The sequence below is a fragment of the Petaurus breviceps genome, unplaced genomic scaffold, assembly GCF_028583685.1.
Source record: "Petaurus breviceps papuanus isolate PSGF00001 unplaced genomic scaffold, PetGlider_PUasm1.0 90760, whole genome shotgun sequence".
Taxonomy (NCBI): Eukaryota; Metazoa; Chordata; class Mammalia; order Diprotodontia; family Petauridae; genus Petaurus; species Petaurus breviceps.
Window position 1 is genome coordinate 3,074,700 of NW_027187338.1, and position 25,566 is coordinate 3,100,265.

Genomic DNA, 25,566 nt, shown 5'->3' on the forward strand with positions numbered 1-25,566 from the left:
AATGCAAGACTCCAAACCTTTTTAAATATGGGGGAACCCTTCGTAACTTCAACACAGACCCTTCCCTTCATTATAGTTGTAGCCACTGAGGAAGGAAATGCAAGATGACTAGCTACTTTTAATTCAGTAATGCTTTCAGTGAGTTTGTATTTCATCACAACAGCCTTCACATGTTTGAAAAGTACATAGAGGTGCAAGACATAATATTTTTTTAATCCATAGAAGGTATGTTCACCTAAATAAAGTTATAGTGCATATTTTGTTGGAGCTAAATAAAGATCAAAATGATAATGGTAAGTGCCATGGCACATAGCTTCTCAAACTCCTTGAAATAACTCTAGAGTCTAATATGGAAACCACTGGACGTGAGGAGTGCTGAATTTAAGCTTTAAATCCTGGGATTCTAAGACATAGGAGCCTTTCTCCCTTGGAATAGAGGTTTCCCTTAAGTCAGACCTCCAACTTTCTCTGAGTTATCTCTTGCCTAATCCCTGCAGTTTCGGCCACCGCTTTCTACAAAGCACAGCCAGTAATTGAGTTTATGTGTGAGGTGCTTGACATAAGGAACATCGATGAGCAGCCCAAGCCACTCACTGACTCCCAGAGAGTTCGATTCACCAAGGAGATCAAAGGTGAGTGTTAAATGCAAATGAGGCTGGGGACAAAGTGGGTTCCACCACAGGAAGAGCAATGTGTTGAGGTATAAAAATTGGCCTTTGTGATGTTGGGTAGTTTTGAGGGGATGGTGGCTGCTGAGTCCATTCCTGATAAGACTCCTCTCTTAAAATTTCTCCTATTTCTCTATCTTCCCTTCCCCACCCAGGCCTCAAGGTGGAGGTGACCCATTGTGGGCAGATGAAGAGGAAATACCGAGTATGTAACGTCACCCGCCGGCCTGCCAGCCACCAGACGTAAGTGGGCAGGGTTTCTGGCTCACATCCAGGAGCGGATGCTGAGTGATTACCCAGCTGCTAGGATGGGGGCATGAGGAAAGTGGTAGAGGGCCCAGAAACCTGATAGCCCTTCTTCTAGCGATGAGCCCTGGGATTTGGCCCATCTGCCTGTCCTAGGGTGATTGTGTGATCTTGTATTCCTGTGGCCTTCCCACCTGCTATACATACACAGACAAAAACAGCCCCCTGTTTCATCACAGACATCTTTTTGCTTCCTGGCTCCAGACCTTTAAGTAACTTCTGGGATTTTTCCTGAAGCTGGGGCAAAGAACTCTGAAACTTTCCTGGCTGCCTGTGTCTGGGAGAGGTAGGGGTGGTGAAGGCTTGGAACAGACGGGGCAAGACATTTGACCCTCACTCCAACCTCATTAGCCTGTTTCTTTTAGGGGCACTTAGGTATGCTAAATTCCTACCCCATATCTTTGGAGCTCAATGCTATGACAGGCTTTCATGTCTCCTCACAAGGCTTCGAGTCTGCCTGGCTCTTCTCTCCTCTATCTCTGCCCTCAGCCCCATCTACTTTAGCTCTTCTCTTTACATTTGAGAAGTTAGCAATGGTCAGAGAAAGGGGGAAGAGCCTGGTATTTCTAGAGATAGGGGGAGTGGGGATGTGGTTCAAGGGGAATAACTTGCTAACATGCTTCCTTTGCCCATAGGTTTCCCTTGCAGTTGGAGAGTGGACAGACAGTAGAGTGTACTGTAGCTCAGTATTTCAAGCAGAAGTACAACCTACAACTTAAGTACCCCCACTTGCCATGCCTGCAGGTTGGCCAGGAACAAAAACATACCTACCTGCCTTTGGAGGTGAGGCCCCTCCTTCCCACTGAACCTCTCTCCCATACCTTCCCAGCCATCCCCAATCCTCTTCCCATACTCTTGCCTTCTTTTCCTCATGTCTCCCATTTTGCAGATTGGGAAATTGAGGGGTCTTAGTGGCTTTAGGTCCAGAGGCATTAGGTGGATTGGGGTAAATGGAACCTAGTTCTTCTGTCATCTTTACCTGCCCTCAGACCACAAAGCTGCCAGATTTTTTTCATCCCCACCCCAAATCAGTGGAACAGGCTGGGTAATTTAGTGCTTAATAGAGGACTTGTTGGGCAGTTTTTTCAGGACTGAGGTGTCAGAGACCTACACCTCTCCTTCTCACCCTTTTATTCTTCCCTCCTTTCTGTAGCTGGGATCCCCACAGGACCTAAAACCTTTTGGTCATACAGGTTTGCCTTACTCTATAGAAGAGATATGCTCCCAAAATGTTAACCTATAAACTGAATTCTGTCTTCCCAATGACTTTTGCTAAAAGATAGATGTATTCCTTTTGAAAAGTGTTTATATCACAAGTAATCACATCTTGCTTTAAAATAGCAAACATCTAAAAATCATGTAGTTACAAAAGAAAAACAGTTGTCCTTTACATCTAAAATTCAATACTTAAACATTAGTATATAAGTTACAAAATATCCCCAGAGACAAATGCAGAGAAGGTAAGCTGTCTTTGTTTCAGTGCACCCTTCTTCTCTACCTTAATGGTCTACAAAGAGAAATGACAGTGACTACATGCTTGTTCCAACCCCCTGGATCAAAAGGTCTCATGTAGTATTCTTTACTGAATCTTCCAGCAAGAGTCTGGACCAGCTCCCTTGGGTGTCTCAGGCTTTTTTCTTGCTATTTTGGGGAGATCTGTGAGATCTGTAAAAGAACAAAACTGCCAAAGGGAAGGGAGGAAATTGGCTCTAAGGTCACTTCTAAGGTCAAATAATCTAGTCATTTTTTGAGACAAAGAAACTCAAAAAGGAGTGAGATTCCAGAGATAATGGGAAAGGAACCAAGAAAGGGAATAGAAATAAAGTACTCAGGGGGTGCATTTATTGAAAAATTGGTGAAACTGAGGTAGAAGTAATTGGGGAGCACAGTCAGTGACATAGGCTCCTAGAAATTCTGCAAAGTCAAATTTTAGGGAATACAGAATGTTAATGTCAGCTCTAGGAATTAAAGATTACCAAATTAATTGTTTTGTTTACATTGTAACTCCCAAAGAATATCATTTGAAAGCCCCTGCCTTCTTTTTGATTGCTTATGCCTGCTCATTATAACTGAAACTTTTTGGATTTCTGTACCAGAAAGCAAAATATAATCATCATCTCTAGACCAGTGTTGTATTGTAGAAATGCTGGACTCCAAAGGTCTTAGGTTCAAGTCCCAGTACTGACACTTCTTGGGTATCCTTGGACAAGTAAGTGTCTTTTATTAAGCCTAATTTCCTCACCTTTAAAATAAAGATAACAGGGCTTGAATTAGGGGTTTCACAGACTTGTTGTGAGGACAGCACTTTGTAGGTCTTCGAGTTGTGTTTTTTTCTGTTTTCTTCCTTAAGTGTTGTCGTGAGAATTAAATAAGATTATAGATGTGAAGGTACTTTGTCAACCATAAAGCTATAAAATCGTAGTCTGTTATTATCCAGACTCCCAAAGCTTTGCTTTCCTCAGACATTTAACCAGGACCATAAGAGTGTAAGCAGCAGTATAATTTATTAATTTTATTTCAGTTCCTGGCTTGAGCCAGTAGCATGGTTGGTTGTTGTCCTTCGTCCTTGAAGAGGACCAAAATGACTTCACTATGTCGGGGTCAAGTTACAGTGTGTCACCTGTGGCTGATCAGATCAATACGAGGTTGGAAGGTTTTACTACAGGTGGGCACAAATAGCCCATGTGAACATTTGGAGTGGAGATGTCTCTAAATTTGCACATTTCACCTTTCTTTTGAGATATAGCAGTGCTGCTTTACTCATGGAGCACAGTGCCCTCTTTGATGAGGGCACACCATGCTGGGCAGTCTGTGCCATCATCTCCCATGTCTCACAATCAATTCCAAAGTTCTTCAGATAGACCTTGAGAGTGTCCTAGTATGGCTGCTTCTGACCTCCTTGTGAGCACTTGCCTTGTGTGAGTTCTTTGTAAAAGAATCTTTTAGGCAAGTGCACATTTGGCATTCAGACAGCATGGACAGCCCATCACAGTTGTCATCCCTGCAATAGTTTGGATGCTTGAAAGTTCCAGAATTTACCTGTTGTCAGGGCTACTACGTGAATAGAGTCTCAAATATTCCCTGTATTCCTGATTAGCCAGGTCTGAATTAATCACTCTATAGATTCTTTTATAGCAAATGATTGATCTCTGGTTGATGATTCTACATCTTTCTTCCTCCCCCTCTTCTCAGCAAGCTCTGGGGCTATGTTAATATCTCATTTCCCCTCTTCATCCTTCTATCAGTGTTTGGACCCAGGTACTATTAGCCACCTGAGTCCAGTGTGGTAGGGAAGGGTCCTGTGGTGGGGGAATATCTTCAGGAAGCCTTGCTCAACTCAAGTGTTCATTAAGTGTCTACTGTATGCAGGGCCCTGTGCTTGATGTTAAAGGCAACAGAGAGACCCATGGAGCTCACTAGGTAGTAATGTTCTAGTAACAAGTGAGCCCAGCTATATTCAGGAAAGGGACGAATCACATCCACCTGGGCTATGTTCTTTCCAGAAACAGTAACTGAGTCCTAATCTCTGTCCATAGGGAACTAACAAGAGAGTAAGAATTCCAAATTTACAGAGCTTACAGAGGTCGTCTCTTTGATCCAAGTACAAGCCTTTTGGGGCAGACAGTAGTAGCATTCCCATTCAAAGGATAAGGTAACAGAGTCTGAGAAGAGGACTGGCTTACCTAAAATCATAATCAGGATAGGGACTTGAACCTAGGTTTTTTAATTCTCTGTGAAGTCTAGCTCTCTATCTTAAGTTGTCCCACAGCAGAATAGCAATGTTAAAAGCAGACAAAAATGACAGTGGGCAGCTGTTTATAACCTTTTGAGATGAGTGCATTCTGAAGTCCCTGAGGTAGAATGGTCTGTTTTGGAATTATGCTTATCCATCCCATTTCATTAATGTCTAGAAAGAAATGTTGACTAAATATAATTCCACCTCAAACCTGAGTATATATCCAATTTCTGCAATGTGCTAAGGGAGCTGTATATTTAGAGGAATCCTTTTGTAAAGTGAAGAACTCTTTTGTAATACAAATATCATCTCTTAATCTGTTGTATAAATTTTGATTTTCATACATTTACGGTTTTCTTTTTTCTTTCTTTTTTTTTTTTTTTTGCATTTTGGAGTGGGGAAGTCGGGACAATTGGGGTTAAGAGACTTGCCAAAGGTCACATAGCTAGTAAGTGTTAAGTGTCTGAGGCTGGATTTGAACTCAGGTCCTCCTGACTCCAGGGCCGGTGCTCTATTCACTGTACCACCTAGATGCCCCTGCAGTTTTCTTAAAGTGGGGGCATAAATGCATGCAAAAGTGGGCTGCTTATACGTAAAGCTGGTCTTCTGTCCCTTCTTGGTGCTGAATAGGGGGTTGAAATCAGGTCTGAGGCCTGGGATTTTATCCTTCTCTGGGAGCTCCCTGAAAAGGATGAGATGTGTATACACGGGTGGGTGAGAAAGATCCCAGAACCTTTTTGTGTGTGTGTATGTGTGTGTGTATGTGTGTACACACATGCCCATGTTCTTCAGGTCTGTAACATTGTGGCTGGACAGCGCTGTATCAAGAAGCTGACGGACAATCAGACTTCAACCATGATCAAAGCTACTGCAAGGTCAGCCCCGGACAGGCAGGAGGAGATTAGCCGCCTGGTAAGAGGGCTCTCTAGAGAGGACAGCTAGATTCTGCTGCTCCTGAAGAAAATCTTTTGGGGGCTGGTAAAGGTGGGGTTAGGTCCTGGGATCCTTGCTCCAGTGCTTTAGAGCTTACCCTCCAAGGGCCCCATATAAGCTTGACAAAACAGAATATGGGAGACTCTCATTCCTGCTTGCTTTAGTTCTTCAAGCTGCAGTCTCCTTGTCTTCTTCCTTGTGCTGACCCTAGCCTGTTCCTTCCTGCAGCAAAATCACTCAGAGCCCCTAGCCCCAGGTCTAGGCATCCTCCCCAAAACCTTAGTTCAAAGGCAGAAGAGGGGGCAGAATCTTCAGTTTCCTTGATGCTCTGCTGCATGATTTTAATTATACTTCTTCCCTAATTTCCTTCACACACACACACACACACCTTAAGACACTATTATTCTCACCTTTCACTTTCCTTTCTCTTGTTTTCCAAACAGATGAAGAATGCCAGCTACAATCTAGACCCCTACATACAGGAGTTTGGGATCAAAGTGAGAGATGACATGACAGAAGTGACTGGCCGAGTGCTCCCAGCTCCAATCCTCCAGTATGGTGGACGGGTGAGCTAGGGCAGGAGTCAATGAACTCAGCAGTATCCATCTGGCCCCAGCATAATAACAGAGAAGACTGTGGGCTAGGGAACAGGCCAGGATCATGTTTGGGGACAGGGGATGGGGAGAACAGGCATCTCCAGTGATCTGGTTTATTTAATAGGGTGGGGAGGAAGGAGGAACAGCATCCTAGAAGACTTGTCCTCCCATCCTGGGGTTTGATTGGGATACCCCAGGCAATAAATAACCGCTGGTTGTCTTTTACCCATGCTCTCAGAACCGAGCCATCGCCACACCCAACCAAGGTGTATGGGACATGCGAGGAAAGCAGTTCTACAATGGAATTGAGATCAAAGTCTGGGCCATTGCCTGCTTTGCACCCCAAAAGCAGTGTCGGGAAGAGGTGCTGAAGTAAGGAGCTCAGGGTGGGCTAGGCTGTCTGTCCCACTAAACCCTCCAAGGCCAATTTTTATAGCATTCTGCCTTGTCCCCTTTTGTCTACAAGCAGACTGTTTTCTGGGTTGGATCTTGTTTAGATATTGCCCAGAGCTCCCCCAGGAAAGACAGAATCAACAAGGTTGGGGTGGGGAGGGGAAGACTATTTAACATCCTTTTCTCATCCCAAACACATTCTTGGGGGAAGCTTCCCTCACACCACACACACATACCATATACCACACACCACACACACACAATATATATATATATACATACCCTCTACCTACTTCTCATGGGAATTCCCTTATTTTGTAACCTGACCTTATAGGAAGAGATTCTGAAGTAGATTAGTTTTAGCCCACGTCTAGGAGAAGAGATTGTCTACAAGGCTCATTTAGGGAAAGAAAAGGGTATAGAATTTGGTGTGTATGCGTGACTGACACACCAAGAGGATTGTTCTGCCTCTTGATGGAAGCCTCTATATTTCAGTCCAGTTTGGGCTTGGGCCTCTGCTGTTTGGATGCCCCGCCTCAGTCCCCTGGGGCCCTTGTTATGAAAAAAGTTCTTCCTTAGATTGAGCCAAAGTCAGCCTCCCTGTGGCTCTTCCCTGCTTCTCCTCCCCTCCCCATTGCTCCTTGCTCTACCCTCTCCGGCTCAGAACAGCTCTAAGGTCTTTTTGCATAACAGCTGTCACAGATATTTGATGACAGCTATCATATCTTCCAGAAGTCTTCTCTTCTGTAGCCTCAACATCCTTTATTCTTTCAAACTGTTCCCTCATATGACATGGTTTCTGGCATCCTCTGTCCTCCTTGCCTTCGTGCTCACACTCATCCTTAAAGTGTTTCCAAAATACAGCCCCATGAGGGCTGCCCAGGAAAGGCAGCCCCACTGTTGCTTCCTTATTTTGGAGCCTCAGTTAGATATCTGTTAAAGCAGCCCAAGCTCCATTAAGATTTTTTTTTAGCAGCCATATTATATTCTTACCTCATGTTGAGCCCGCAGTCGCTCAAACTCCTGCTAAAAACCGGTGTCCAGTGAACTGCTTTTCAAGTGATCGTATGTGTTGTTGTTCATTCTCCAGCACTCCCACTCCCCCACCCCAAGCCTGAGGCAGGACTTCATGTTTATCGCTGTTTGGTTCCATCTGATTGGCTTTAGCCCATTCAGCCTTTCCATACCTTCAGGTCCCAGTTCTATCATCTGGCCTGTTAATCATCTCAGTGTGATCCTTAGCTGTCTGAATTTGTGCAGAGGTATTTGAATTTGTGCAGTAATCATAGGATTTGGAGCATGGATTTAGATAGATGGAAAGGGATCTTAGAAGTTATCTGTTCCATTTCCCTCCTTTTACATATGAAGAGCCCCCTAGACATAAAGAACTGTCCAAGGTCACATAGGAGAGCAAGGAGCAGAGCTAGGGTTTGAATGCAAGTCTTCCTCTTCCAAATCCAGGGCTCTTTCCACTATGTTATATTGCTTCTTGAAGCCTTAAACCACATGAATGAAGCTCTAGTTAGGGAGGTTGAGGAGGGAGATGATTCTTTGACATCTCAGCCCAATGGCCATCTCTTAAAGGGCAGCCAGGGCTCACCTTCCCTCAGATGCGAGGGGCTCTGAGCCCTGAGGATGCACTCGGCGGTTCTTCTAGGCTGGCAGGCTCTTAGTGCTTCCCTCCCACTCCCCCCCTTCCTCTTTCCAATGCCCTGCAGGAACTTCACAGACCAGCTCCGTAAGATTTCCAAGGATGCAGGGATGCCCATCCAAGGCCAGCCTTGTTTCTGCAAATACGCGCAGGGTGCAGACAGCGTGGAGCCCATGTTCCGGCATCTCAAGAACACCTACTCGGGACTGCAGCTCATCATTGTTATCCTGCCTGGGAAGACGCCTGTGTATGGTGCGGCTCCTCCTGGGGGAGGACATGGAGATAGGGGTTTTGAGATTGAGAGACTAGCCCCAGTGGCTGAGAGGTGTGAGGGCAGAATCCAGGCCCTGGAGAGGGCTTCCACCCTGAGAGGTTGAGGAAAGTCAGGGCATGGGGAAAGAGCCCTTGGTTTTCTGCTTTGGCAAACTTGAGAGTGGGGAGGGAACCAGAACACACATGGAGCCTCAGGGCTGGGAGATGAGCTGCCTGGATCTGCTTCTTTGGGGTTACAGGCAGCAGCCTGTCCAAATTCCTCGTGAAGAGCACCCCTGGCCTGACCTTTCACTTACTTAGGAGAGGACACATTACCATGAGACAAGGCAAAGGAGGGTAAAAAGTTGGTAATGTTGCTGTCAGCTCTTTTATCAGCAAATGGCCAGTCTGCTTAGTAGACTGTCTCCATTCTTTTCCTTCCTCTTTACCTCACAATTGATAGGATTTTCCCATCCTTTCCTCCACTGGGGCTCTTCAGTCTCTCTCTTTTCCAGGCCCTGATTCCATCAGTTATTCAACAAACATTAAGTGTCTGTTCTGACTGAGACCCTGGGCTCATCTCTGAATGATGAATGAATGAAAGATGAGTCAGAACATAGTCCTTGTTCTCAAGGAACTTACAGTCTAATAATGTGAGATAAGATATGTGTAACAAATAGCTTTGTTATCAACCACAATGTGGCAAGTTCTAAAAAGGGGTGCTGTGAGAAATTTGAGGAAGGAGAGGCCATTTCCTACCTCTCTTCAGATCCCTTCCCAGTGCCTGTGATCATGCTCAGGTCTCCCTACTCCTAAGAACAGTTTAAAAGAAAAACCCTTCCCTCAATCCTATTACCCTTGATTGACCATCATAGCTCTCTCCTCCCTTTTACTAGCACACCTATCTTGAGTCTTTGGTGCTCAGCCCTCCACTTGAAGCCCTTGCTTCTACCACCCACCTAACTCCTTAACCTTCACTCCAAAGTCTGCATTCTCTTCTCATAGCTGCTAAAAAGACTCTTGGTGACAGCTTCCTCTCTTTGCAAGGTCACCAGTGAATTTCCTTATCACCAAATGCCATCTTCTCAAACCTCATCCTCATTAACATCTGCTTTTGGTGTTCACCATTCTCTTTTGGCTTCTCTTCTTTTGACATTGTGCTCCTGTTTTTCCTACCTCTCTGACCATTCCTCCTTTGACTCCTTCACTCGTTTCAGTCCCTAAACACAGACATTTCCCAGTGTTCTGTTATCTCACTCTTCTTTCTTTTCTTACACCCTCTTGGCAATCTCATTCACTGCCATAGTATTCATTGCCACTTCTATTCAAATTGTTCACATATATATATATATATATATATATATAGATAAAATTTCCACTTCCTCTCTCCTTTCTCTTCTCCCTCCTCTCCTCTCCTCTCCCTTCACTTTCCCTCTCCTCTCTTCTCCTTTTTCCTCCCCTCTTCTCTCTTCCCCTCCCCTCTCCCCACTTCTCTCCCCCATATTCCTCCTTTCTCCTTCCTTCTCCTTTCTCCTTTCCTCCTTTCCCCTCACTTTCCCTCTCCTCTCTTTTCCTTTCTCCTCCCCTCTTCTCTCTTCCCCTCCCCTCCCTTCTCCTCTCCTCTCCCTCTTTCATTCCCTCCCCTCCCTTCTCCCCACTCATCCTTTCTCCTTCCTTCTCCTTTTTCCCCTCCTTTCCTCCTGCCCCCTTCCCTTTCCTCTCTTCTCTTTCCATCTTCTCCCCTCTCTTCCCTTCCTCTCCCTTCCCTCCCTTCTCCCCTCCACTTCCTTTCCATATCCTCACCTTCCTTCCTTTCTCCCCTCCCCTCCTTTTTTCTTCCCTCCACTTCTCTCCCTCTCCTTTCCCCTTCTAGCTACCTGCCTCTCCACAAATTCAAGATTTAAAACATCTCATACTTCCTCCCACCACCACTCCTGACTTTTCTTGTCCATTTTCTGTCCCACTGTCTTGAAACTTCAGTCATCTTTTACTGTTCTCTTTCTCCCTCCCTCTCATTTGCCAGATCCTATTGATTTTTCCATCTAAGTATTCCCCTTATAATCCTCCTTTTCCTTTTCTATTTCCTCTATCCCCATTCTAATCCAGGCCCTTAATGCCATACACCTTGATTACTAAGTAGTTTTCTAATCAGCTTCCCATGTCCAGGTTCTCTGCTCACCAAATGGCCCTGTCCCCTCTCCCCCAATACACAAACCATTGTGTTACTCCTTTGCTTGAAAACTTTAATTCATACTCCAGCCCCTCATAAGTGAAGGCTCAACTACTTAGGATGTCATTCTAGGTCCATCACACTATACCCACAATAAATATCCCCAGGCTTGTCCTACCTGAAACATTGGAGAAGGATTCCCACCTCAGATATAGCACCACCCCTAGTCTTTGCCTATCGAAATCTTAATTATATTCTTATTACATAATTATATAATTGTAGTTCTGTTTGTACAGACCCTAAAGACTGATAAAATGCTTCCTTAGCCCTTTGAGGTAGGAGTACAAATGTCCCTATTTTGCAGAAAAGATTTTCACTGGCTAATGTGAGAGATGGAGAAGTCTACTTTTTAATAATGAAATAGCCAACAAATACAGCTCTTTGTTACAGGGACAGGTTGAACCCAGGGTTTGTAGAGACTGTACTCAAGATATTTTCATCCCCTGCTGTCAGGAAGGTTGACCTTTCTCCATTAATGACCCCTGGTGAAGATTCAGCTCTCCCTCTGCACCCTTCTCTACTTTGATTTCCTTACCTAGACTATAGGAGAGATACCTGTCTGGGCAGAAGTTCCTCAAGGGGTGTTTAGAAGACAGGCTAACTGACATGTAAGGAAAGAACCCAGAAAGAACTTAAATTTGTAGAATTAAATCTTTAGAATTGACAGGACCCTTAGAGGACACCTAGTCTAACTATCACTTAAGCCTAGGGATGGGAAGTTGTCTAAGTACTTGGCTAAGGAGTAGAAGAAACTGTGTACATGAAAGTTATCTTCTAAAAGAACTAAATATTTATTCCTTTGCTGACTGCTTTTGTTACTGGTAGGGAAATTGAGGAACTTTGCAGAGAGAAGTATTTTGCAGTGGTCTCACTTTCACACCAGTGCCTGATAGAAGGGTCATACCAGCAATTGGAATGTAGGCATCTTGCCTTCCTATGTGGGTACTCAAGCTCACAACCTCTTTTCTCCCCTCCCTTATGTCTCTTTTTCTCCTTGACCCTCAGCGGAGGTAAAGCGCGTAGGGGACACCCTGCTAGGCATGGCCACTCAGTGTGTGCAAGTGAAGAATGTGGTGAAGACATCTCCCCAGACTCTGTCGAATCTCTGTCTCAAAATCAACGTCAAGCTTGGGGGAATCAACAATATCCTAGTCCCTCATCAGCGGTATGAACAGGGGGGCATGGGAGAGATGGCCTCAACTTGGAGTGTGGCCAGGCTGGGGAATGGGAATGAAAGAGTTGTACTCCTGACTTCTTTATTTTTCCTCCTTAGCTCAGCTGTCTTTCAGCAGCCTGTCATATTCCTGGGAGCAGATGTCACACATCCTCCAGCCGGGGATGGGAAAAAACCCTCCATCACAGCTGTGAGTGACTCCTCCTTCTTCTGGCTTTCCTATGTGCAATCTCCTTCCTCCTCTCCACCACATGTATACAATACACCCTAGCAGCCACCCACCCCCAAGACATTGCTGATGGTCCTTAACCTCTTTGATCCCCTTCTCCATATCTGCTTACCTCTCCCAGCCAATTCTTAACCATCCAACACCCAACCCCCTCTAGTGGATGTCATAATTGGAGGTGAGGGTAATCCCTTCACACATAAAAAAATCATGCATATGCTCATACAAACTCTTTCTCCACTCATGTTCCATGGTATATCCCTCCCTGTACCCCTGGAAAGGGAGCCAGGTAGGAAAGATAGAGTCTGATAAGGATCAGAGAGAATAAATTCCCCCTGCTTTGGAAGCTACCAGAAGATGGTGCATTTGTTCCAAACACTGGCCTTATTTGCTCTCAGTAGGGAGTGAGGGATGAGAAAGTCATTCCTGGCAAAGGTGGGTGTCTCAGTCAATCTCCCTCCCTAGGTTTCCCACCTTCCTCCTACCTAGAAAAGCACTGGATTATGATAGTGATGCTCCTATATATAAGCCCCCTTTTCTCCCTACTCCCTGGCTCAGGACAAGGTTTCTGAAAAATCAGAGAGACTGTTGGTTCCTGCTTGAGGCCATGGAGTACTTTGGTTTATTTCCAACATTAAGCTTGGGTCCTAACCCTCCACTCCCCCATAACATGTAGTCTCACTGAAGAGAAGAAAGTTTTCAGAGATTTTCTGAGCTGATGTTCTCTTGCTCTGATCATGGTGTTTCCTATATAAGGAGGAGAAGGAACAAGGCTTCACTTCTAACTTTCCCCAGCTTTCTCCATCTCAGACTCTTCCCTTCTGCCCACCATGGTAGGTGCCTTTAGCAGGGACCTCTTTCTGTCTCCCTACATATGATATCCTTCCTATAATTTTTTCAGGGCAGTGGTTTTCATGTAGAGCACTCTCCCTGCCCCCATTCCATTTACTCCCTTTTGTCATGGTAGACTCCATCTCAGCAAGGTAATTGGAAGAACCAGCAACTTTTTTTGATGGCCATGGAAAGCCCAGACCATGTTCAGAAGCAAAAATTGTAAGCAGTCAGTGACCTGTTCCAGATGAGAAGATGCCAGCCCTATATACTGTACTTTGAGACCATGTTCACAAGAGCCCTTAAGTCTTGACACAGAGAAGAATGGGGTAAAGCTGGGCTCTCTCCTTCTCCCTGGTCACCCTCTCTCAGGTGGTTGGCAGCATGGACGCTCACCCAAGTCGTTACTGTGCAACAGTTCGAGTCCAACGACCCAGACAGGAAATCATTGAGGATCTGTCTTACATGGTGCGGGAGCTACTCATACAGTTCTACAAATCCACCCGATTTAAACCTACCCGCATTATCTTCTACCGAGATGGTGTCCCTGAGGGTCAACTCCCACAGGTGAGGGAATCCCTGGGATGGGGGCAGATACTTTGGGGTGCAGTATCCAGACCAGGTAGGCCACAGATGAAGCAAAGTACAAAGAAAGAACTGGCTTAATGGAAAGTTCTTAAAGAAATTTTCTACCCTTACCCCCAATCTCCACTCTGTAGATGAGAAAACTGAGGCATAGGTTAAGGCCAGTGAAAACAAACCTAACTTATAACAACGGGGAGAGAAAATTCAAGTGTTTAAATTCCTCCATTCCAGCCTGCAGTAATATCATTGGCAGGTACTGCCAAGCCAAGTGGTAGAACTTATTCTGGGGATAGACTTAATATTGCTGCATCAAAGTTTATGCACAGCTTAGTGCCTTTTAGTGTATCATTCCAAAGTAGGGAAGGATGCGTATATATTTGCTGCCTAGTCCTTAGTAGATTTTATCTTTAAGATGTCTCATATCTGTACCCTCTCTTTTCCCTGGCCATTGCCTCACTCTAGCCCTTTTTCCTTCTAATCTATATCAGGGATACAGCCATATTTCTATTCTTAATACACAGTTCTGATTTAATCAATTCCTTATTTAAATACCTTTAGTGGTTTTCCATTGCCTATGAATAAAGTCACATAGTTTGATGGCTGGAAAGGCTCCTCAGAGACTGTCTAGTCCATACCCATTAAGAATAGGCCCTTTGGTTCTTAAGTGTTTACTGTGTGCCAGACAACGTGCTTAGCACTGGGTCAATCAAAAAATTAATTAAAAATAAAATTAAAACATACAAGACAAGGGGTCATCTGAACTCCAGTATGAAGATCTCTTGATGGGGTAAATACTACCTTCTAAGGCAGACTATTACATTTTTCTATAATTCTAATTGTTGATCATCATTCTTTTAAAGTCACGATTTGGCCAACAGCATTGATCAATTTCTTAAATCTTTCCAGGTCCTTTTCTTTTACAAAATATTTTCCTCATCTGAACCCTAATTACCCTTAGTCCCTTTGCCATTGACCCTTTTCCTTGTGCCCTTCCCTCTCCTGCTTCTTTCCTTCATTCCCTATCTCTGTGCGTTCTGGGGTACAAGTACATTTTCTACACTTTTTCAAAGGGGAAATTAAAATATACAAAGAGATAATTCCAGAGAATTAAGAATGCATGATTGAACATACATTTTCAAGAATTGTACAACACATAAATCTGTGAATGTAAATCCCAGATTTTATGGTCTTAAACTTAAAATTTTTTCCTTTACTAAAGTTTAACAGTCCCCGCCATCCCTGCTAATTTGTCTATCTGGATTAACCTTGTCTATCCTTTCTTCCAATTCCAGGGTCCTTCTTAGTCCATCCAATAGCGTAGCAGTAATATTAAGCTTGTGAAAATTCCAAAATCAAGCTAATTGCACTCTATTTGGGATACAACCTCAGCTGAGCTCTCACTGCTATTCAACAATCTTTCTTCTCTTCCTTTGTTACCTTCTTATCTCATTCCTCACTTTGTTGCCAACTTTTTATTCACCCTTGACACCCTGCAACCCCACCCATCACATTTCATAATTGCAGTAGATAACCTAGTGTCTTTTATAGCTGAGAAGATTTAGAATGAATTCCCCTAGTTTTCCTTTGCACACCCCCAGCTTAGCATTACCTTCTTTCCTTTTTTTTCTCTTCATTGTTTTTCACCTTCATTTTTTTACAATTTTGAATTCTAAATTCTCTCCTCTCCTTTCCCTCTCCCCTGGAATTGAGGAGGCAAGCAATTTGATAAAGGTTAAATGTGTAAAGGGGCAACAAGGTGGCACAGTGAGTAAAGCGCCGGCCCCGGAGTCAGGAGGACCCAAGTTCGGTTCCAGCCTCAGACACTTAATACACACACACAACTAGCCACATAACCTCGGGCAAGTTACTTAACCCCAATTGCCTTCCAAACAGGCAAAAAAAAAAAAAAGGTTAAACGTGTGCAGTCATGCAAAACATATTTCTATATTAGTTGTGTTGTGAAAGAAAACAGACAAAAGAAGACCAAGAAAAACAAAGTTAAAAAAACCTCACAATATGCTTCAATCTACATTCAGACTTTACTAGTTCTTTCTCTGGGGATGGATAACATTTTTCACCATAAGTCCTTCAGAATTGTCTTGGATCTTTATATTGCTAAGAATAGCTAAGTCATTCACAGTTGGTCATTGTATTGCTATTACTGTGTACAGTGTTTTACTGATTCTGTTCATTTCACTTTGCATCAGTTCATGTAAATTTTTCTGGGTTTTTCTGAAAGCATTCTGCTCATCAATACAATAATATTCCATCACAATCATATACCAGAACTTGTTCAGCCATTCCCCAATTGCTGCTTATCCCCTCAATTTCCAATTCTTTGCCACCACAAAAGGGACTGCTATAAATATCCTTGTATATGTAAGTCCTATTTTAAAAAATCTTTTTGAGATACAGACCTAGGAGTGGTATTACTTGGTCAAAGGGTATGCACAGTTTTATAGCCCTTTGGGCATAGTTCCAAATTGCTCTCCAGAATGGTTGGATTACCCTCTCTCTTTCCTGTGGTCATAGAAGTAGAGAGACCCCTGCTCCTTGCTCATGCTATTCCATCTACCTGCATCCTTTATCTGATTTCTTCCAGCAATCTGCACTGGCAGTCATCCCTTTTTTCTCTCCCACATCTTCAGTTTCTCCCTCTTAATCTGGCTCTTTCTTGTATGCCAAAAAAATAGGCCTTCTCAATCCACAAAAATCCTTCCCTTGACTTTTCTACCATGTCTTCATACTGTTCTATACCTCTTTTCTCCTTCAGTACTGATCTTATTAAAAAAATTATACCAACCTAAAGTGTCTGTTTACTCATTCATCCATCTTCTCCTTAGCTCCTCATAAACTGACATTTATCCCTCTCACTGTATTGAATCTGCTCTCACAGGTCACCAAACTCCTAATGGGCTTCTCTTATCCTTCATTTGCTTTTACCTCTCTGTGGCTTTTTTACGTTGTTGGCTACTCCCTCCCCCAGATACTTTCTTTTCCCTTGGTTTCTGAGATACCACACACTTGCCCCGTTTCTTCTTCCTTCAGCTTTGTCTTTTCATTCTCCATTGTGGACCTCTCATCCTTCTCCTGATCCCTTAATATGAATGTTTCTCAAAGGTGTGTCCTGGCCCTTTTTTCTCTCCCTTAGGATTTCATTCATTTCCATGGCTTCAGTTACTACCCCTGTCAGGAGGATTCTGAAATTTGTCTCTAAGTCACACCTTCCTGTGCTCCAGACCCACATCTTCAACTACCTATGGGACATCTCCATTTTGTTGGATACTCAAACTGAATGTATCCAAAATTACACTGATTATTTCACCTCCCCAACTTTTTTCCCTTTTGACCTCATCTTTTTGTCTGTAATAGACCTTTACTTGGTCTCCCAAGTTTGTAACCTTGATGTTTACTTGGATCTTTCCCCCTCTCTTGTCTTCTATCTTACTAAGTCTGTTGATTCCAGCATCTCTGGCATCCATTTCATCTTCTCTGTTGCCATTGCCACAACTCTAGATAGATTTTCATCTCTTGGGCTAGCTGTGATGATCACCTATGACTTACTGCGATTGCTTCCTAACATCTTTCTGCATCTACTCTTTCCCCTCTAATACATCTTTTGCTGTGCTGCTGGAATAATCTTTTATGCATAGATGTCATATCACTGCTCAAAAAGCATGAACTGCTGGCACCCTCTCAGTTCCTGAGTTTTAGCTTTTCTTTGCTTGACATTTAAGGTCTTCCAGAACCTGAAACCAATTCTCCCTCTCCAGATTTATCAAATGAATATCCCTGAGCTGCAGCCAACTTGGTCCCCTCTCTCTCTCCCCCAAACTTGTCTTGCACTTTCTTTCTATGTCTTTGCTAACACCTTCCTTGTGCCTGGAATGCCCTCGTGCCTTCCCTCTCCAATGCTGCCTGTTTTACTCATCAGCTGCTCCTTCTAGGAAGCCTTCACTGATCCTCCGGCCTGTAACAGACTTCTCCCTCTTGAACTTCACAGAGCAATTTGTTGTACATACATCATTCTCTCATGAGATACTTTAATTCCATAAGAACAGGGACTGTGGCTTAGCTAAACGTTGTCATTGTATTTTCCTTGCACCTAGCTTAGGATCTTTGAGCAGAGGTTGATGCTTATTGAATGTTAAATAACAGTGCTCTGGTTGTCTACCCATATTGTTACACACATAGCTAACAAGATCCACTAGCATTTCTATAGCACTCCAAGGTCTGTAAAGAGTTATACAAATAGGATCTCATTTGATCTTCACAAATGCCCCAGGAGGGAGCTGCCATTATTATCGCCATTTTATAGATGAGGAAACTGAAGTTGATAGAAAGGAGGTTAACTTATATGCCATGTGTGTTAACTAATACACAATAAATGTCTAAGACAGGATTAGAAGTTAGACTGACTCCAAGTCTAGCATAATGTCCACTGTGCCACCTAGAGCCAAGCATATGGGTCACCCCAAGGTTAATGGCAGTCAAGACATTCTTTAATTCTGCTGTTCCAGATCCTCCATTATGAGCTGCTGGCCATCCGAGATGCCTGTATCAAGCTGGAGAAGGACTATCAACCAGGGATCACTTATATTGTGGTCCAGAAGCGCCACCACACTCGCCTTTTCTGTGCTGACAAGAATGAAAGAGTGAGATGCACAAAGCCCTTGGCCCAGTTTTTCTCCTTCCTCTGTGTGACACAAAACTGTTAGCCTGCTTGCCTGATGAAAAGTTTGCTTTTGGTCATGTGGAGAAGTGTTTGAGAACATAAAAGAGAGTCTCCTCTAGGATAGTGTAGGAGTAAAATCCTGTGATAATTCATCCTTGGAGATAAAAATCAGACATTTTCTTAGCCCTCTATTCCTTTCCAGATACCATCCCCTTAGTGCCCAACCTTTGCCTTTCAGCGCTCTTTGTGTTAGCTTTCCAGGCCTGTCCCTAGGTTACAAAGGACCCAGAGCTCGTGACAGGACTGCCTTGGCCTACTTCAGGACCATACAGAATTCAGCTGAGATAGGTTAGGGACCAGGCTCAATTTCCAAGATCTTACTCTTGTTTTTCCTCCATGCAGATTGGGAAGAGTGGAAATATCCCAGCAGGTACCACCGTGGACACCAACATCACTCATCCATTTGAATTTGACTTCTACCTGTGTAGCCATGCAGGCATCCAGGTAGTTAGGCTGATGCCTGGGGATGTCAGGCTCTTGGTGGTGGTAGTGGTCGGAGGGATGACAATGATGATGGGGTGAGCTAGGAATGGATTAGAACCCTACTAAGTTCATCGATTAGCATTCATCTGTGTGGCTCTCCTATTTTAGATTTGTGGACAACTCAGTTTTAATCCTATGCCATTAATTACAAGTTTAATGTGAGATTTGAAAATGGCGAGGTGAACATCACTTCTTAGAAGTCATGGATTTTAATCCCTAGGCAGGCTTATTGATAGTTTATGTGTTTGCCAGCTCTGAGGGAGGGAGGAGGTATGCTGGATGTTCCTACTTAGAAGCCATTGTCCTTCCCTAATTTCCCGGGCCCCTTCTCCATAGGGCACAAGCCGACCATCCCACTACTATGTCCTCTGGGATGATAACCGATTCACAGCAGATGAGCTGCAGATCCTGACCTACCAGCTATGTCACACTTACGTGCGCTGTACACGCTCCGTTTCCATCCCAGCACCTGCCTACTATGCTCGTCTCGTGGCTTTCCGGGCCCGCTATCACCTGGTAGACAAAGAGCATGACAGGTGAGGTGCACAGCTGGAAGGGAGGGCTGGCTTAGTGAGGAAGGGTTAGCATTGGGAAGGTGGCAGAGTGCTCTTTGAAAGATGGGCAGCAGGATGGATGAGAGAGCCTCAGTAAAGGGAGAGGACCTCTTAATTTGCACACTAGCAGAACTGGAAGGAACCTTCTAGTCTAACCTTTAACAGGCCCAGAAAGAGCAATTGATTTGCCTAAAGTCAGACAGTAAATAACAGTGGGCCTGGACCCTAGGTTCTCTGTTGTCCCAGGCCAACGGTATTCTATTCATTTTGTGAGGCTGGGCCTTTGCTCCCCCACTCCCAGGGAGAGGACTAGAAGGGGAGGGAAAGAGAAGCAGGGAAAGCATCTCTCCCATATTCTAACTCTGTACAACTTGATGCCCATAACTCCTCTGCCTGGGCTGTAGGGCATGAGAAGGAAGGGATGCTGTGGGGCATAGGAGAACAATGTTACAAGCATCTCCTGTAACTATCGAGGGGGTGCTTATCTGTCTCCCTTTTTCTAGCGGCGAGGGGAGCCACATATCGGGACAGAGCAATGGGCAGGATCCCCAGGCCCTGGCCAAGGCTGTGCAGGTTCACCAAGACACTTTGCGCACCATGTACTTTGCTTGAAAGGCAGAACGCTGTTACCTCACTGGAAAGAAGAAAGCTTTCAGAGCCCAAGGAGCCATACAGATGGAAGGAATCCCAAGGAAGAGGAATCCGGGGGAGTGGGAGGGGGATGGGAGCAGGCTGGGGGGAGGGGGGATAGGGGGAAGGAGAGCTTGTTTCCCCACTGCAGAGCAGAAGCTGCATCACTAGGGGGTGGGGGGATGGGGGCAGGGCTGGCAAAGAGGGACCACCAGCCAGAGGCCCCTGACTCTTCCCTTGCTCTGCCACATCTGACCCGACCCCAGTGGACCAAGAGAGAGGCAGCATCGTCGCTCACAGGTGCCCATTTTAAAATGCAATACTAAGACTTGTGACTGGGAGGGCTCCATAAGGTCGGCTCTACAGCTGCGGCTCGAGGGACAGAAGCTGGTAGGTTTGGGTTCACTTCTTTTAGAGGGAAAAGTGTTGGCTTGGAAAAGAAGGTGGGAGGAGGAGGAGGGAAGGATTTTTAGGAGCCTTAATCAAAAAGGTATAGATTCATTTAAGAAGAAAAAAAAATCCCAAACCAATATTTTAGGTTTTAATAGTAGAGGTTTTAATGGGTTTCAAATCCAGTTTGTAGGGAAATTCTACCACCAGTAGTTTTGGTTGCTCCTCCCCCTAGCTGTCACCCCTCCCCTCTGCGGCACACCTTCCCACTGTGGCACCTTCCTCCCTCCCCTTCCCCATCAGATGTAAGGCACTATGGCACTTAGTCCGAATTGACACAGCCCTGTCTTCCTTCTGCCCCACTGGTGGGTGACCAGTGCCTTCACTGTAATGCTGCAGAACTGCAACCTTTTTGTACCTTTTTTTTGTGTGTGGGAGGGGGAGAAGGGGGATATGGGAAGCAGGGGAGGAACACCGCAAGCCTCACAGGCCTCCTGTAGGTGACGCTGCCAGCTGTCTGCATTAGAAGGAGTTGACTATGACATTCACAGAGTGAACCCATTGCTTTGAGATCACAACCTCAAGATGGTTAAAATCCATTGAAGACATTTGCACTTTCAAACATGACAAGTTTCTTAGCTGCTGAAATAACTGACCCTTGCCCTCCCCCTGCTCCCACCCCTCTGTCCCCATATTCCCAGAGCGTTATTTCAATGGCATCCTTTCCTCCATGACAGTTGAGTCTCCCATGTTTCAACATTTCTTTGCTGGGCTATCTTAGAACAAAAGATACTTAGGTCTAAAAGAAGAAAAAAAGAGAAAACTAAATGTTATTTTTATACAGTATCTTGAGTCTGTTGCCAAAACTTGCAGGTGACTCTCATGTCCTCTGAGTTTACATCCCAGACACACTGAGCCGTCCGTCCGTCTGTCCATAGAAGGGTCATGCACCTCGGTCATTGTTCTGCCCAGTAGGCAGGGTGTGGGGTGGGAGCCCTGTTGTTTCTTGGCTCCCTCCCCTACTCTGAGCATTATCCATCATTCCCTTGCGCCCCCTCCCCGGAGGATCCTGTTGTCTCCTCTATTCTTAGTCGGAGCTCAGGCTCTCCAACTCCAGCATGGCCTGTAACATACTTTTGATAGCTTCTGCTGCTTGCTTTTGCTGCTGTTTACACAAATACTTTTAGTTCTGTGCTCAAGAGGCAGATGAGGAAGTGTATGCATGTGTGCATATAGTCTTCCCTCTTTCTGCAGTCAGTGAAGGGGTCTGGCTGGGGTTGGGTCAAAAGGGTATAGCTGGTCTGTCACTTTGGGAAGAACACAGGCACCAGATTGTCCAAGGCCTCTCTAGGCTGCTAGGTGCCCAGGGTGTCAGTGGTTAGGCCCCTTCCTCTGCCATGGGTAAGGATAAGGACTGCTTATTTGATTTTGCCCATCTGGTGAGGACAAGGAACCTCAGCTCATTGTGGGAATTTCTCTGTATGCTTTAAGGGAATAGACACTAGGCAGCTTAGTCTGTCATCTCTTCTACTGGGCTTTAGTTTGGTTGTTTTGCAGCCACTGACATTGAGGGCCACACCCTTAAATGAAGCCCATGTAGAAAGCCTTGGCCCTCAGGCCTAGTAGCTGGTAAAGCAGACACAAGCCTGGAGGCTGGCTTGAAACTAAGTCTCCATCCTTGTCTGCTCAGGGAAAGGTGGGCAGGTGTTGGAATTGGCTCTTCCCCCTTCCCAGCAGAAGAGTTGCCAGACCATGATTTGCTATGCAAAATAACCTACCCCAGTCTCTATTTTTGTTGACCATATTGTTCAAAGATATCAGCAAAACTTAGCACAAACAGTAGTTGTGGAATAGGGCATTGGGACAGTTTGGTAATTCCTTCCATTCCTTCCTTCCCTCCTTCCTTCCTAGCCGGTAGTATCGCCTACCCTGCCATCCAAGGGTTGGATGGCTGGGAAAGCCAGTGGCTCTCCCCTAGCTGTGGGTGGCAGGGTGGGGAGGGGCTCTGGGAGGGGGTGAGCTCACCTAGGAGCCTACATTCCTTACACAAGTGCCTATATCGTGATGTCAACACTCTGCCCTCCTCTGTCCATCTCCATATCCTTGCCTCTAGTTTGTGTCCATTCATACCTCTGGGTGGGGCTCCAGACTTTTGAAGCTCCCCCAGGACCAGTGGCTTTGCATGTTTTCTCCGCATGTGTCTTGGGGTTGGGGTTCAGGGCAGTTTTCCTGGGAGGGTACAATCATTCACCAGCATTTATCCATGCCCGTGGCAGGTGGCAGCCACAGGGCCCGGTTTGTGTTCCTCCTTTTCTCTCTCTGCCTCCCTCCTGTTGAGTTTTGAGCTGGGGTCTGAATTGCTTTTTTAGACATGTTGGCATTACATGTGCCATTTGTAAAATAAATGAATGAAAGTGCGAGGAGCAGCTTGGGCATTGGTAAAAAAAAAACAAACAAAAAAAACAACAAACAAAAACGAAATAGCTTTGTTGCTCTTGTGATTTTTTTTTTTTTAGCCTTTGAGACTTGAAATATAAACTTGATCTTAGAATTTGCACTTGTGTGTGAGGTGCCGTGTGCAGAATGAGAAGGTGTTCCTGGCAGCAAGCTCTTGGCTCTGTGGGCTTTCTTGTCCAGGTGCTGGGGGCACCCATAGTACCCCAGCCAGTCGCTTAACTGTCTGTTGCTTCCCCCACCTTTCTCAGTACCCCCATTCTGCTTCTATGCCTTTTTGAGATCAAGCCTCTGCAGAGCCCCAGTGTCAATAGTTAAGCTCTATCGTGAAGCCATTGCTTCTTTGCTTCTGAGCACCTGGAATTCCATTTTTTCTATAGGCCTGACTCATAGTGTAGTGCCCACCTTGGCATCTGGTGCTGCATGAGTGTCCATGTGAGCCTCTTGCTATGTCTCTATCCCAAGGCCTCGGCTGATGCAGACTCAACAGGCATGCCAAGCTGGGGTGACAACAGGAGGCTTTGCTTCTCCTTAGGCCCATCCCCAACCACCACAAGGTGCTATTCCTGCTGTAATACTGAGCACCCTGTATGCTTCTGGTCCTAGTTACCCCAGTAGCTGCCTCTCTTTCTGGGCCACATCTCTGAGTAGCCTCCTCTGAGGAGGCCTGGAATTCAATGCCTTAGGTGGCCAAATATTTTAGGCTGGGTGGGCAAGGGGAGCAGAGAGAACAAATTCTTGCCTTCTGTTCCTTCATGGGTGCCTGGGATCAGACTGGATGAAAGATCCATCCCTTCCACTGTTTTGACTAGAGTGTTGAGATGTCAAGCCAGTGGCTAAACAGAGAAAGGGGAGGGATTACTCCTGAACACTGCAAAAGCTGCCCAAGGTTGAATTGAATTGATTCTTGCTTGATGTGCTAGTCGGGCATTCCCGTCTACCTAGGATCAATGCCACAGGACCCTTAGGGTCCAGAGAAGCAGTATTGGTGGTGGGGATGAGACCCTCAGGCAGGACAGTTTGGAAAATACTTTTTCTCCTTGCCTGGGCCAATAGTTGTGTACAGATCTGTTGGAGGCTTTTTCTGGAGCTGGAACCTAGCAGGGCGGGTCATTTGGCAATATGATGTGGGGAGAGCTACTTCTGTGTAGCAAAAAAAGGGGGCTTTGGAAATAGCATCCAAGGGTAGTTGTGCTTTATTTATTAATCTGGTATCTGTGCCAGGATGAGTACTGGGTTACCTGCTTCTCCCAAAAGCTTGGACATCAAGTGGATGTGCCAAGTCTGTGGAGGACACCCAAGGCATTCTGGATTCTCTCTGCTCTGTCTGGCCCTCTGCAACTGAGGAGGTGCTCTTATCTTTTAATCTCTTCAATTTTTAAGGACTTGCCTTCTCCCTGGGCTGATGCAGGACCCAAAATGGTATTCTACAGCCATTCCACTCTCTTCAGACTCTGAGCTTCAGGCTGCTGCAGAGGGAGAGGGAGGTTGGGGACACATTACCGGAGCACCCAAGGTTCGTGGAGAAGCACTAAAGAGGGGCAGGGTTCATCTCCCTTTTGAAAATGAATCTTCTTTTGTGCAAATAAAGAGAATCTGTTGAGTCTAATGACAGTCCAGTGGCTGAACAGCAATAAGAAAATGCTGGAGGACATTATTTTGTGTATTTGGTATTGTTGCACTTAGCGGAGGTATGGTGGACAGAGGGTTCAGAGCACTCCTGGGGTTTAGTTTCAGTTCAGTTTTCACACCTCCCTGAGCCCAGTGAGGGCGGAGCTGTCCTTGGGGCCCCACACCCAGAGTCCTTGTTTGCTTTTGGTTTTCTCTTTGACCTGTGTTAGTGTCCTGCTTCTGACTGTATGCTGGATGGTCCATTTGTGAAACTGCCCAAGCGGTTGTAACGGACATTTATTTCTGAAACAAGCAGCCGCATGATATTGTGTTTTATAAAGATAACAATGGCTTATGTTTTAAAAGTGCAGCATCATTTTTCTTCTTTTTTTTGATGGGGTGGGAGGGGGGAGGGGAGGGGTGGGAGTGTAGATCTGAACAAAGCTGCCAAGAACAATTACATTGATTTTAGGCCAAAACAATAAAGAGAATACTACAAGAGTAGAACAACACTGCTTTTTGAGGGGAAAAAAGAATTAAGGATTAAATAACCTCCAGATCGTTGTAGCTACATGTGGCTTCCTTATGACAGGTGACTTCTTGGGCCCTGGTGCTTATGCCTTTGCTCCTGAGGGTGAGGGGCTATCTTTCCCCCAGGTAGGCTCTGAGAACCTTTATTTTGAGGTAGAAGGTCAAAGGTAGAGGAAGTGTTTCATTGGTTTCTGCCTTTTCTCAAAGAGAAAGAGTGCTGTAACTCCATACAAAGGAACTCACATCAAACTTTTACTTGTCCCCAGAGGTCCTAGGTCTCTGTCCCTCTTATCTTACCAAAATATCTCCTGGAGGAATAGAGGCTAGTATTTCATATTAACAGCCAATCCATTGAGGATACTTCAGAATTCATTCAATGGTACTTCCACCATAGGATGAGTATGAAGGCCCTCCAAAACTTCTGGGAGTAGAGCCTGATTCTGTCAGTCTTAGGGCCTTAATCAGCAGCTTCACTACTGTGCTGGCTTCTGTCCAAACTAAGGCAACCACAGGCCTTGTCTTCAATTCATTAAACATTAAATGCTTACTTTGTGCAAAGGTCAGGTGCCATAAAGAGAGAAGGGACACCTAGAAGTT

The 25,566-nt window shown here is 45.1% G+C and overlaps 1 protein-coding gene across 2 annotated transcripts in view; it reads left to right on the plus strand.

Moving 5' to 3' along the window:
- The window catches only part of LOC138146201 (protein argonaute-1), a 35,511-nt gene extending 10,708 nt beyond the window's left edge, over positions 1-24,803 (plus strand). Inside the window, exons 6-19 of one of the 2 annotated variants that reach the window (XM_069067927.1) lie at positions 498-632; positions 824-911; positions 1,610-1,757; positions 5,503-5,622; positions 6,087-6,209; positions 6,478-6,611; positions 8,351-8,535; positions 11,771-11,930; positions 12,039-12,129; positions 13,369-13,563; positions 18,102-18,236; positions 18,659-18,760; positions 19,136-19,335; positions 19,857-24,803. In XM_069067927.1, coding sequence (XP_068924028.1) covers positions 498-632; positions 824-911; positions 1,610-1,757; positions 5,503-5,622; positions 6,087-6,209; positions 6,478-6,611; positions 8,351-8,535; positions 11,771-11,930; positions 12,039-12,129; positions 13,369-13,563; positions 18,102-18,236; positions 18,659-18,760; positions 19,136-19,335; positions 19,857-19,965 — 1,925 coding nt within the window. In that variant the 3' untranslated portion in view covers positions 19,966-24,803. The remainder of the gene's footprint in view (positions 1-497; positions 633-823; positions 912-1,609; positions 1,758-5,502; positions 5,623-6,086; positions 6,210-6,477; positions 6,612-8,350; positions 8,536-11,770; positions 11,931-12,038; positions 12,130-13,368; positions 13,564-18,101; positions 18,237-18,658; positions 18,761-19,135; positions 19,336-19,856) is intronic. The other variant, XM_069067928.1, reaches the window with a different exon arrangement.
- The last annotated feature ends 763 nt before the right edge of the window (positions 24,804-25,566 follow it).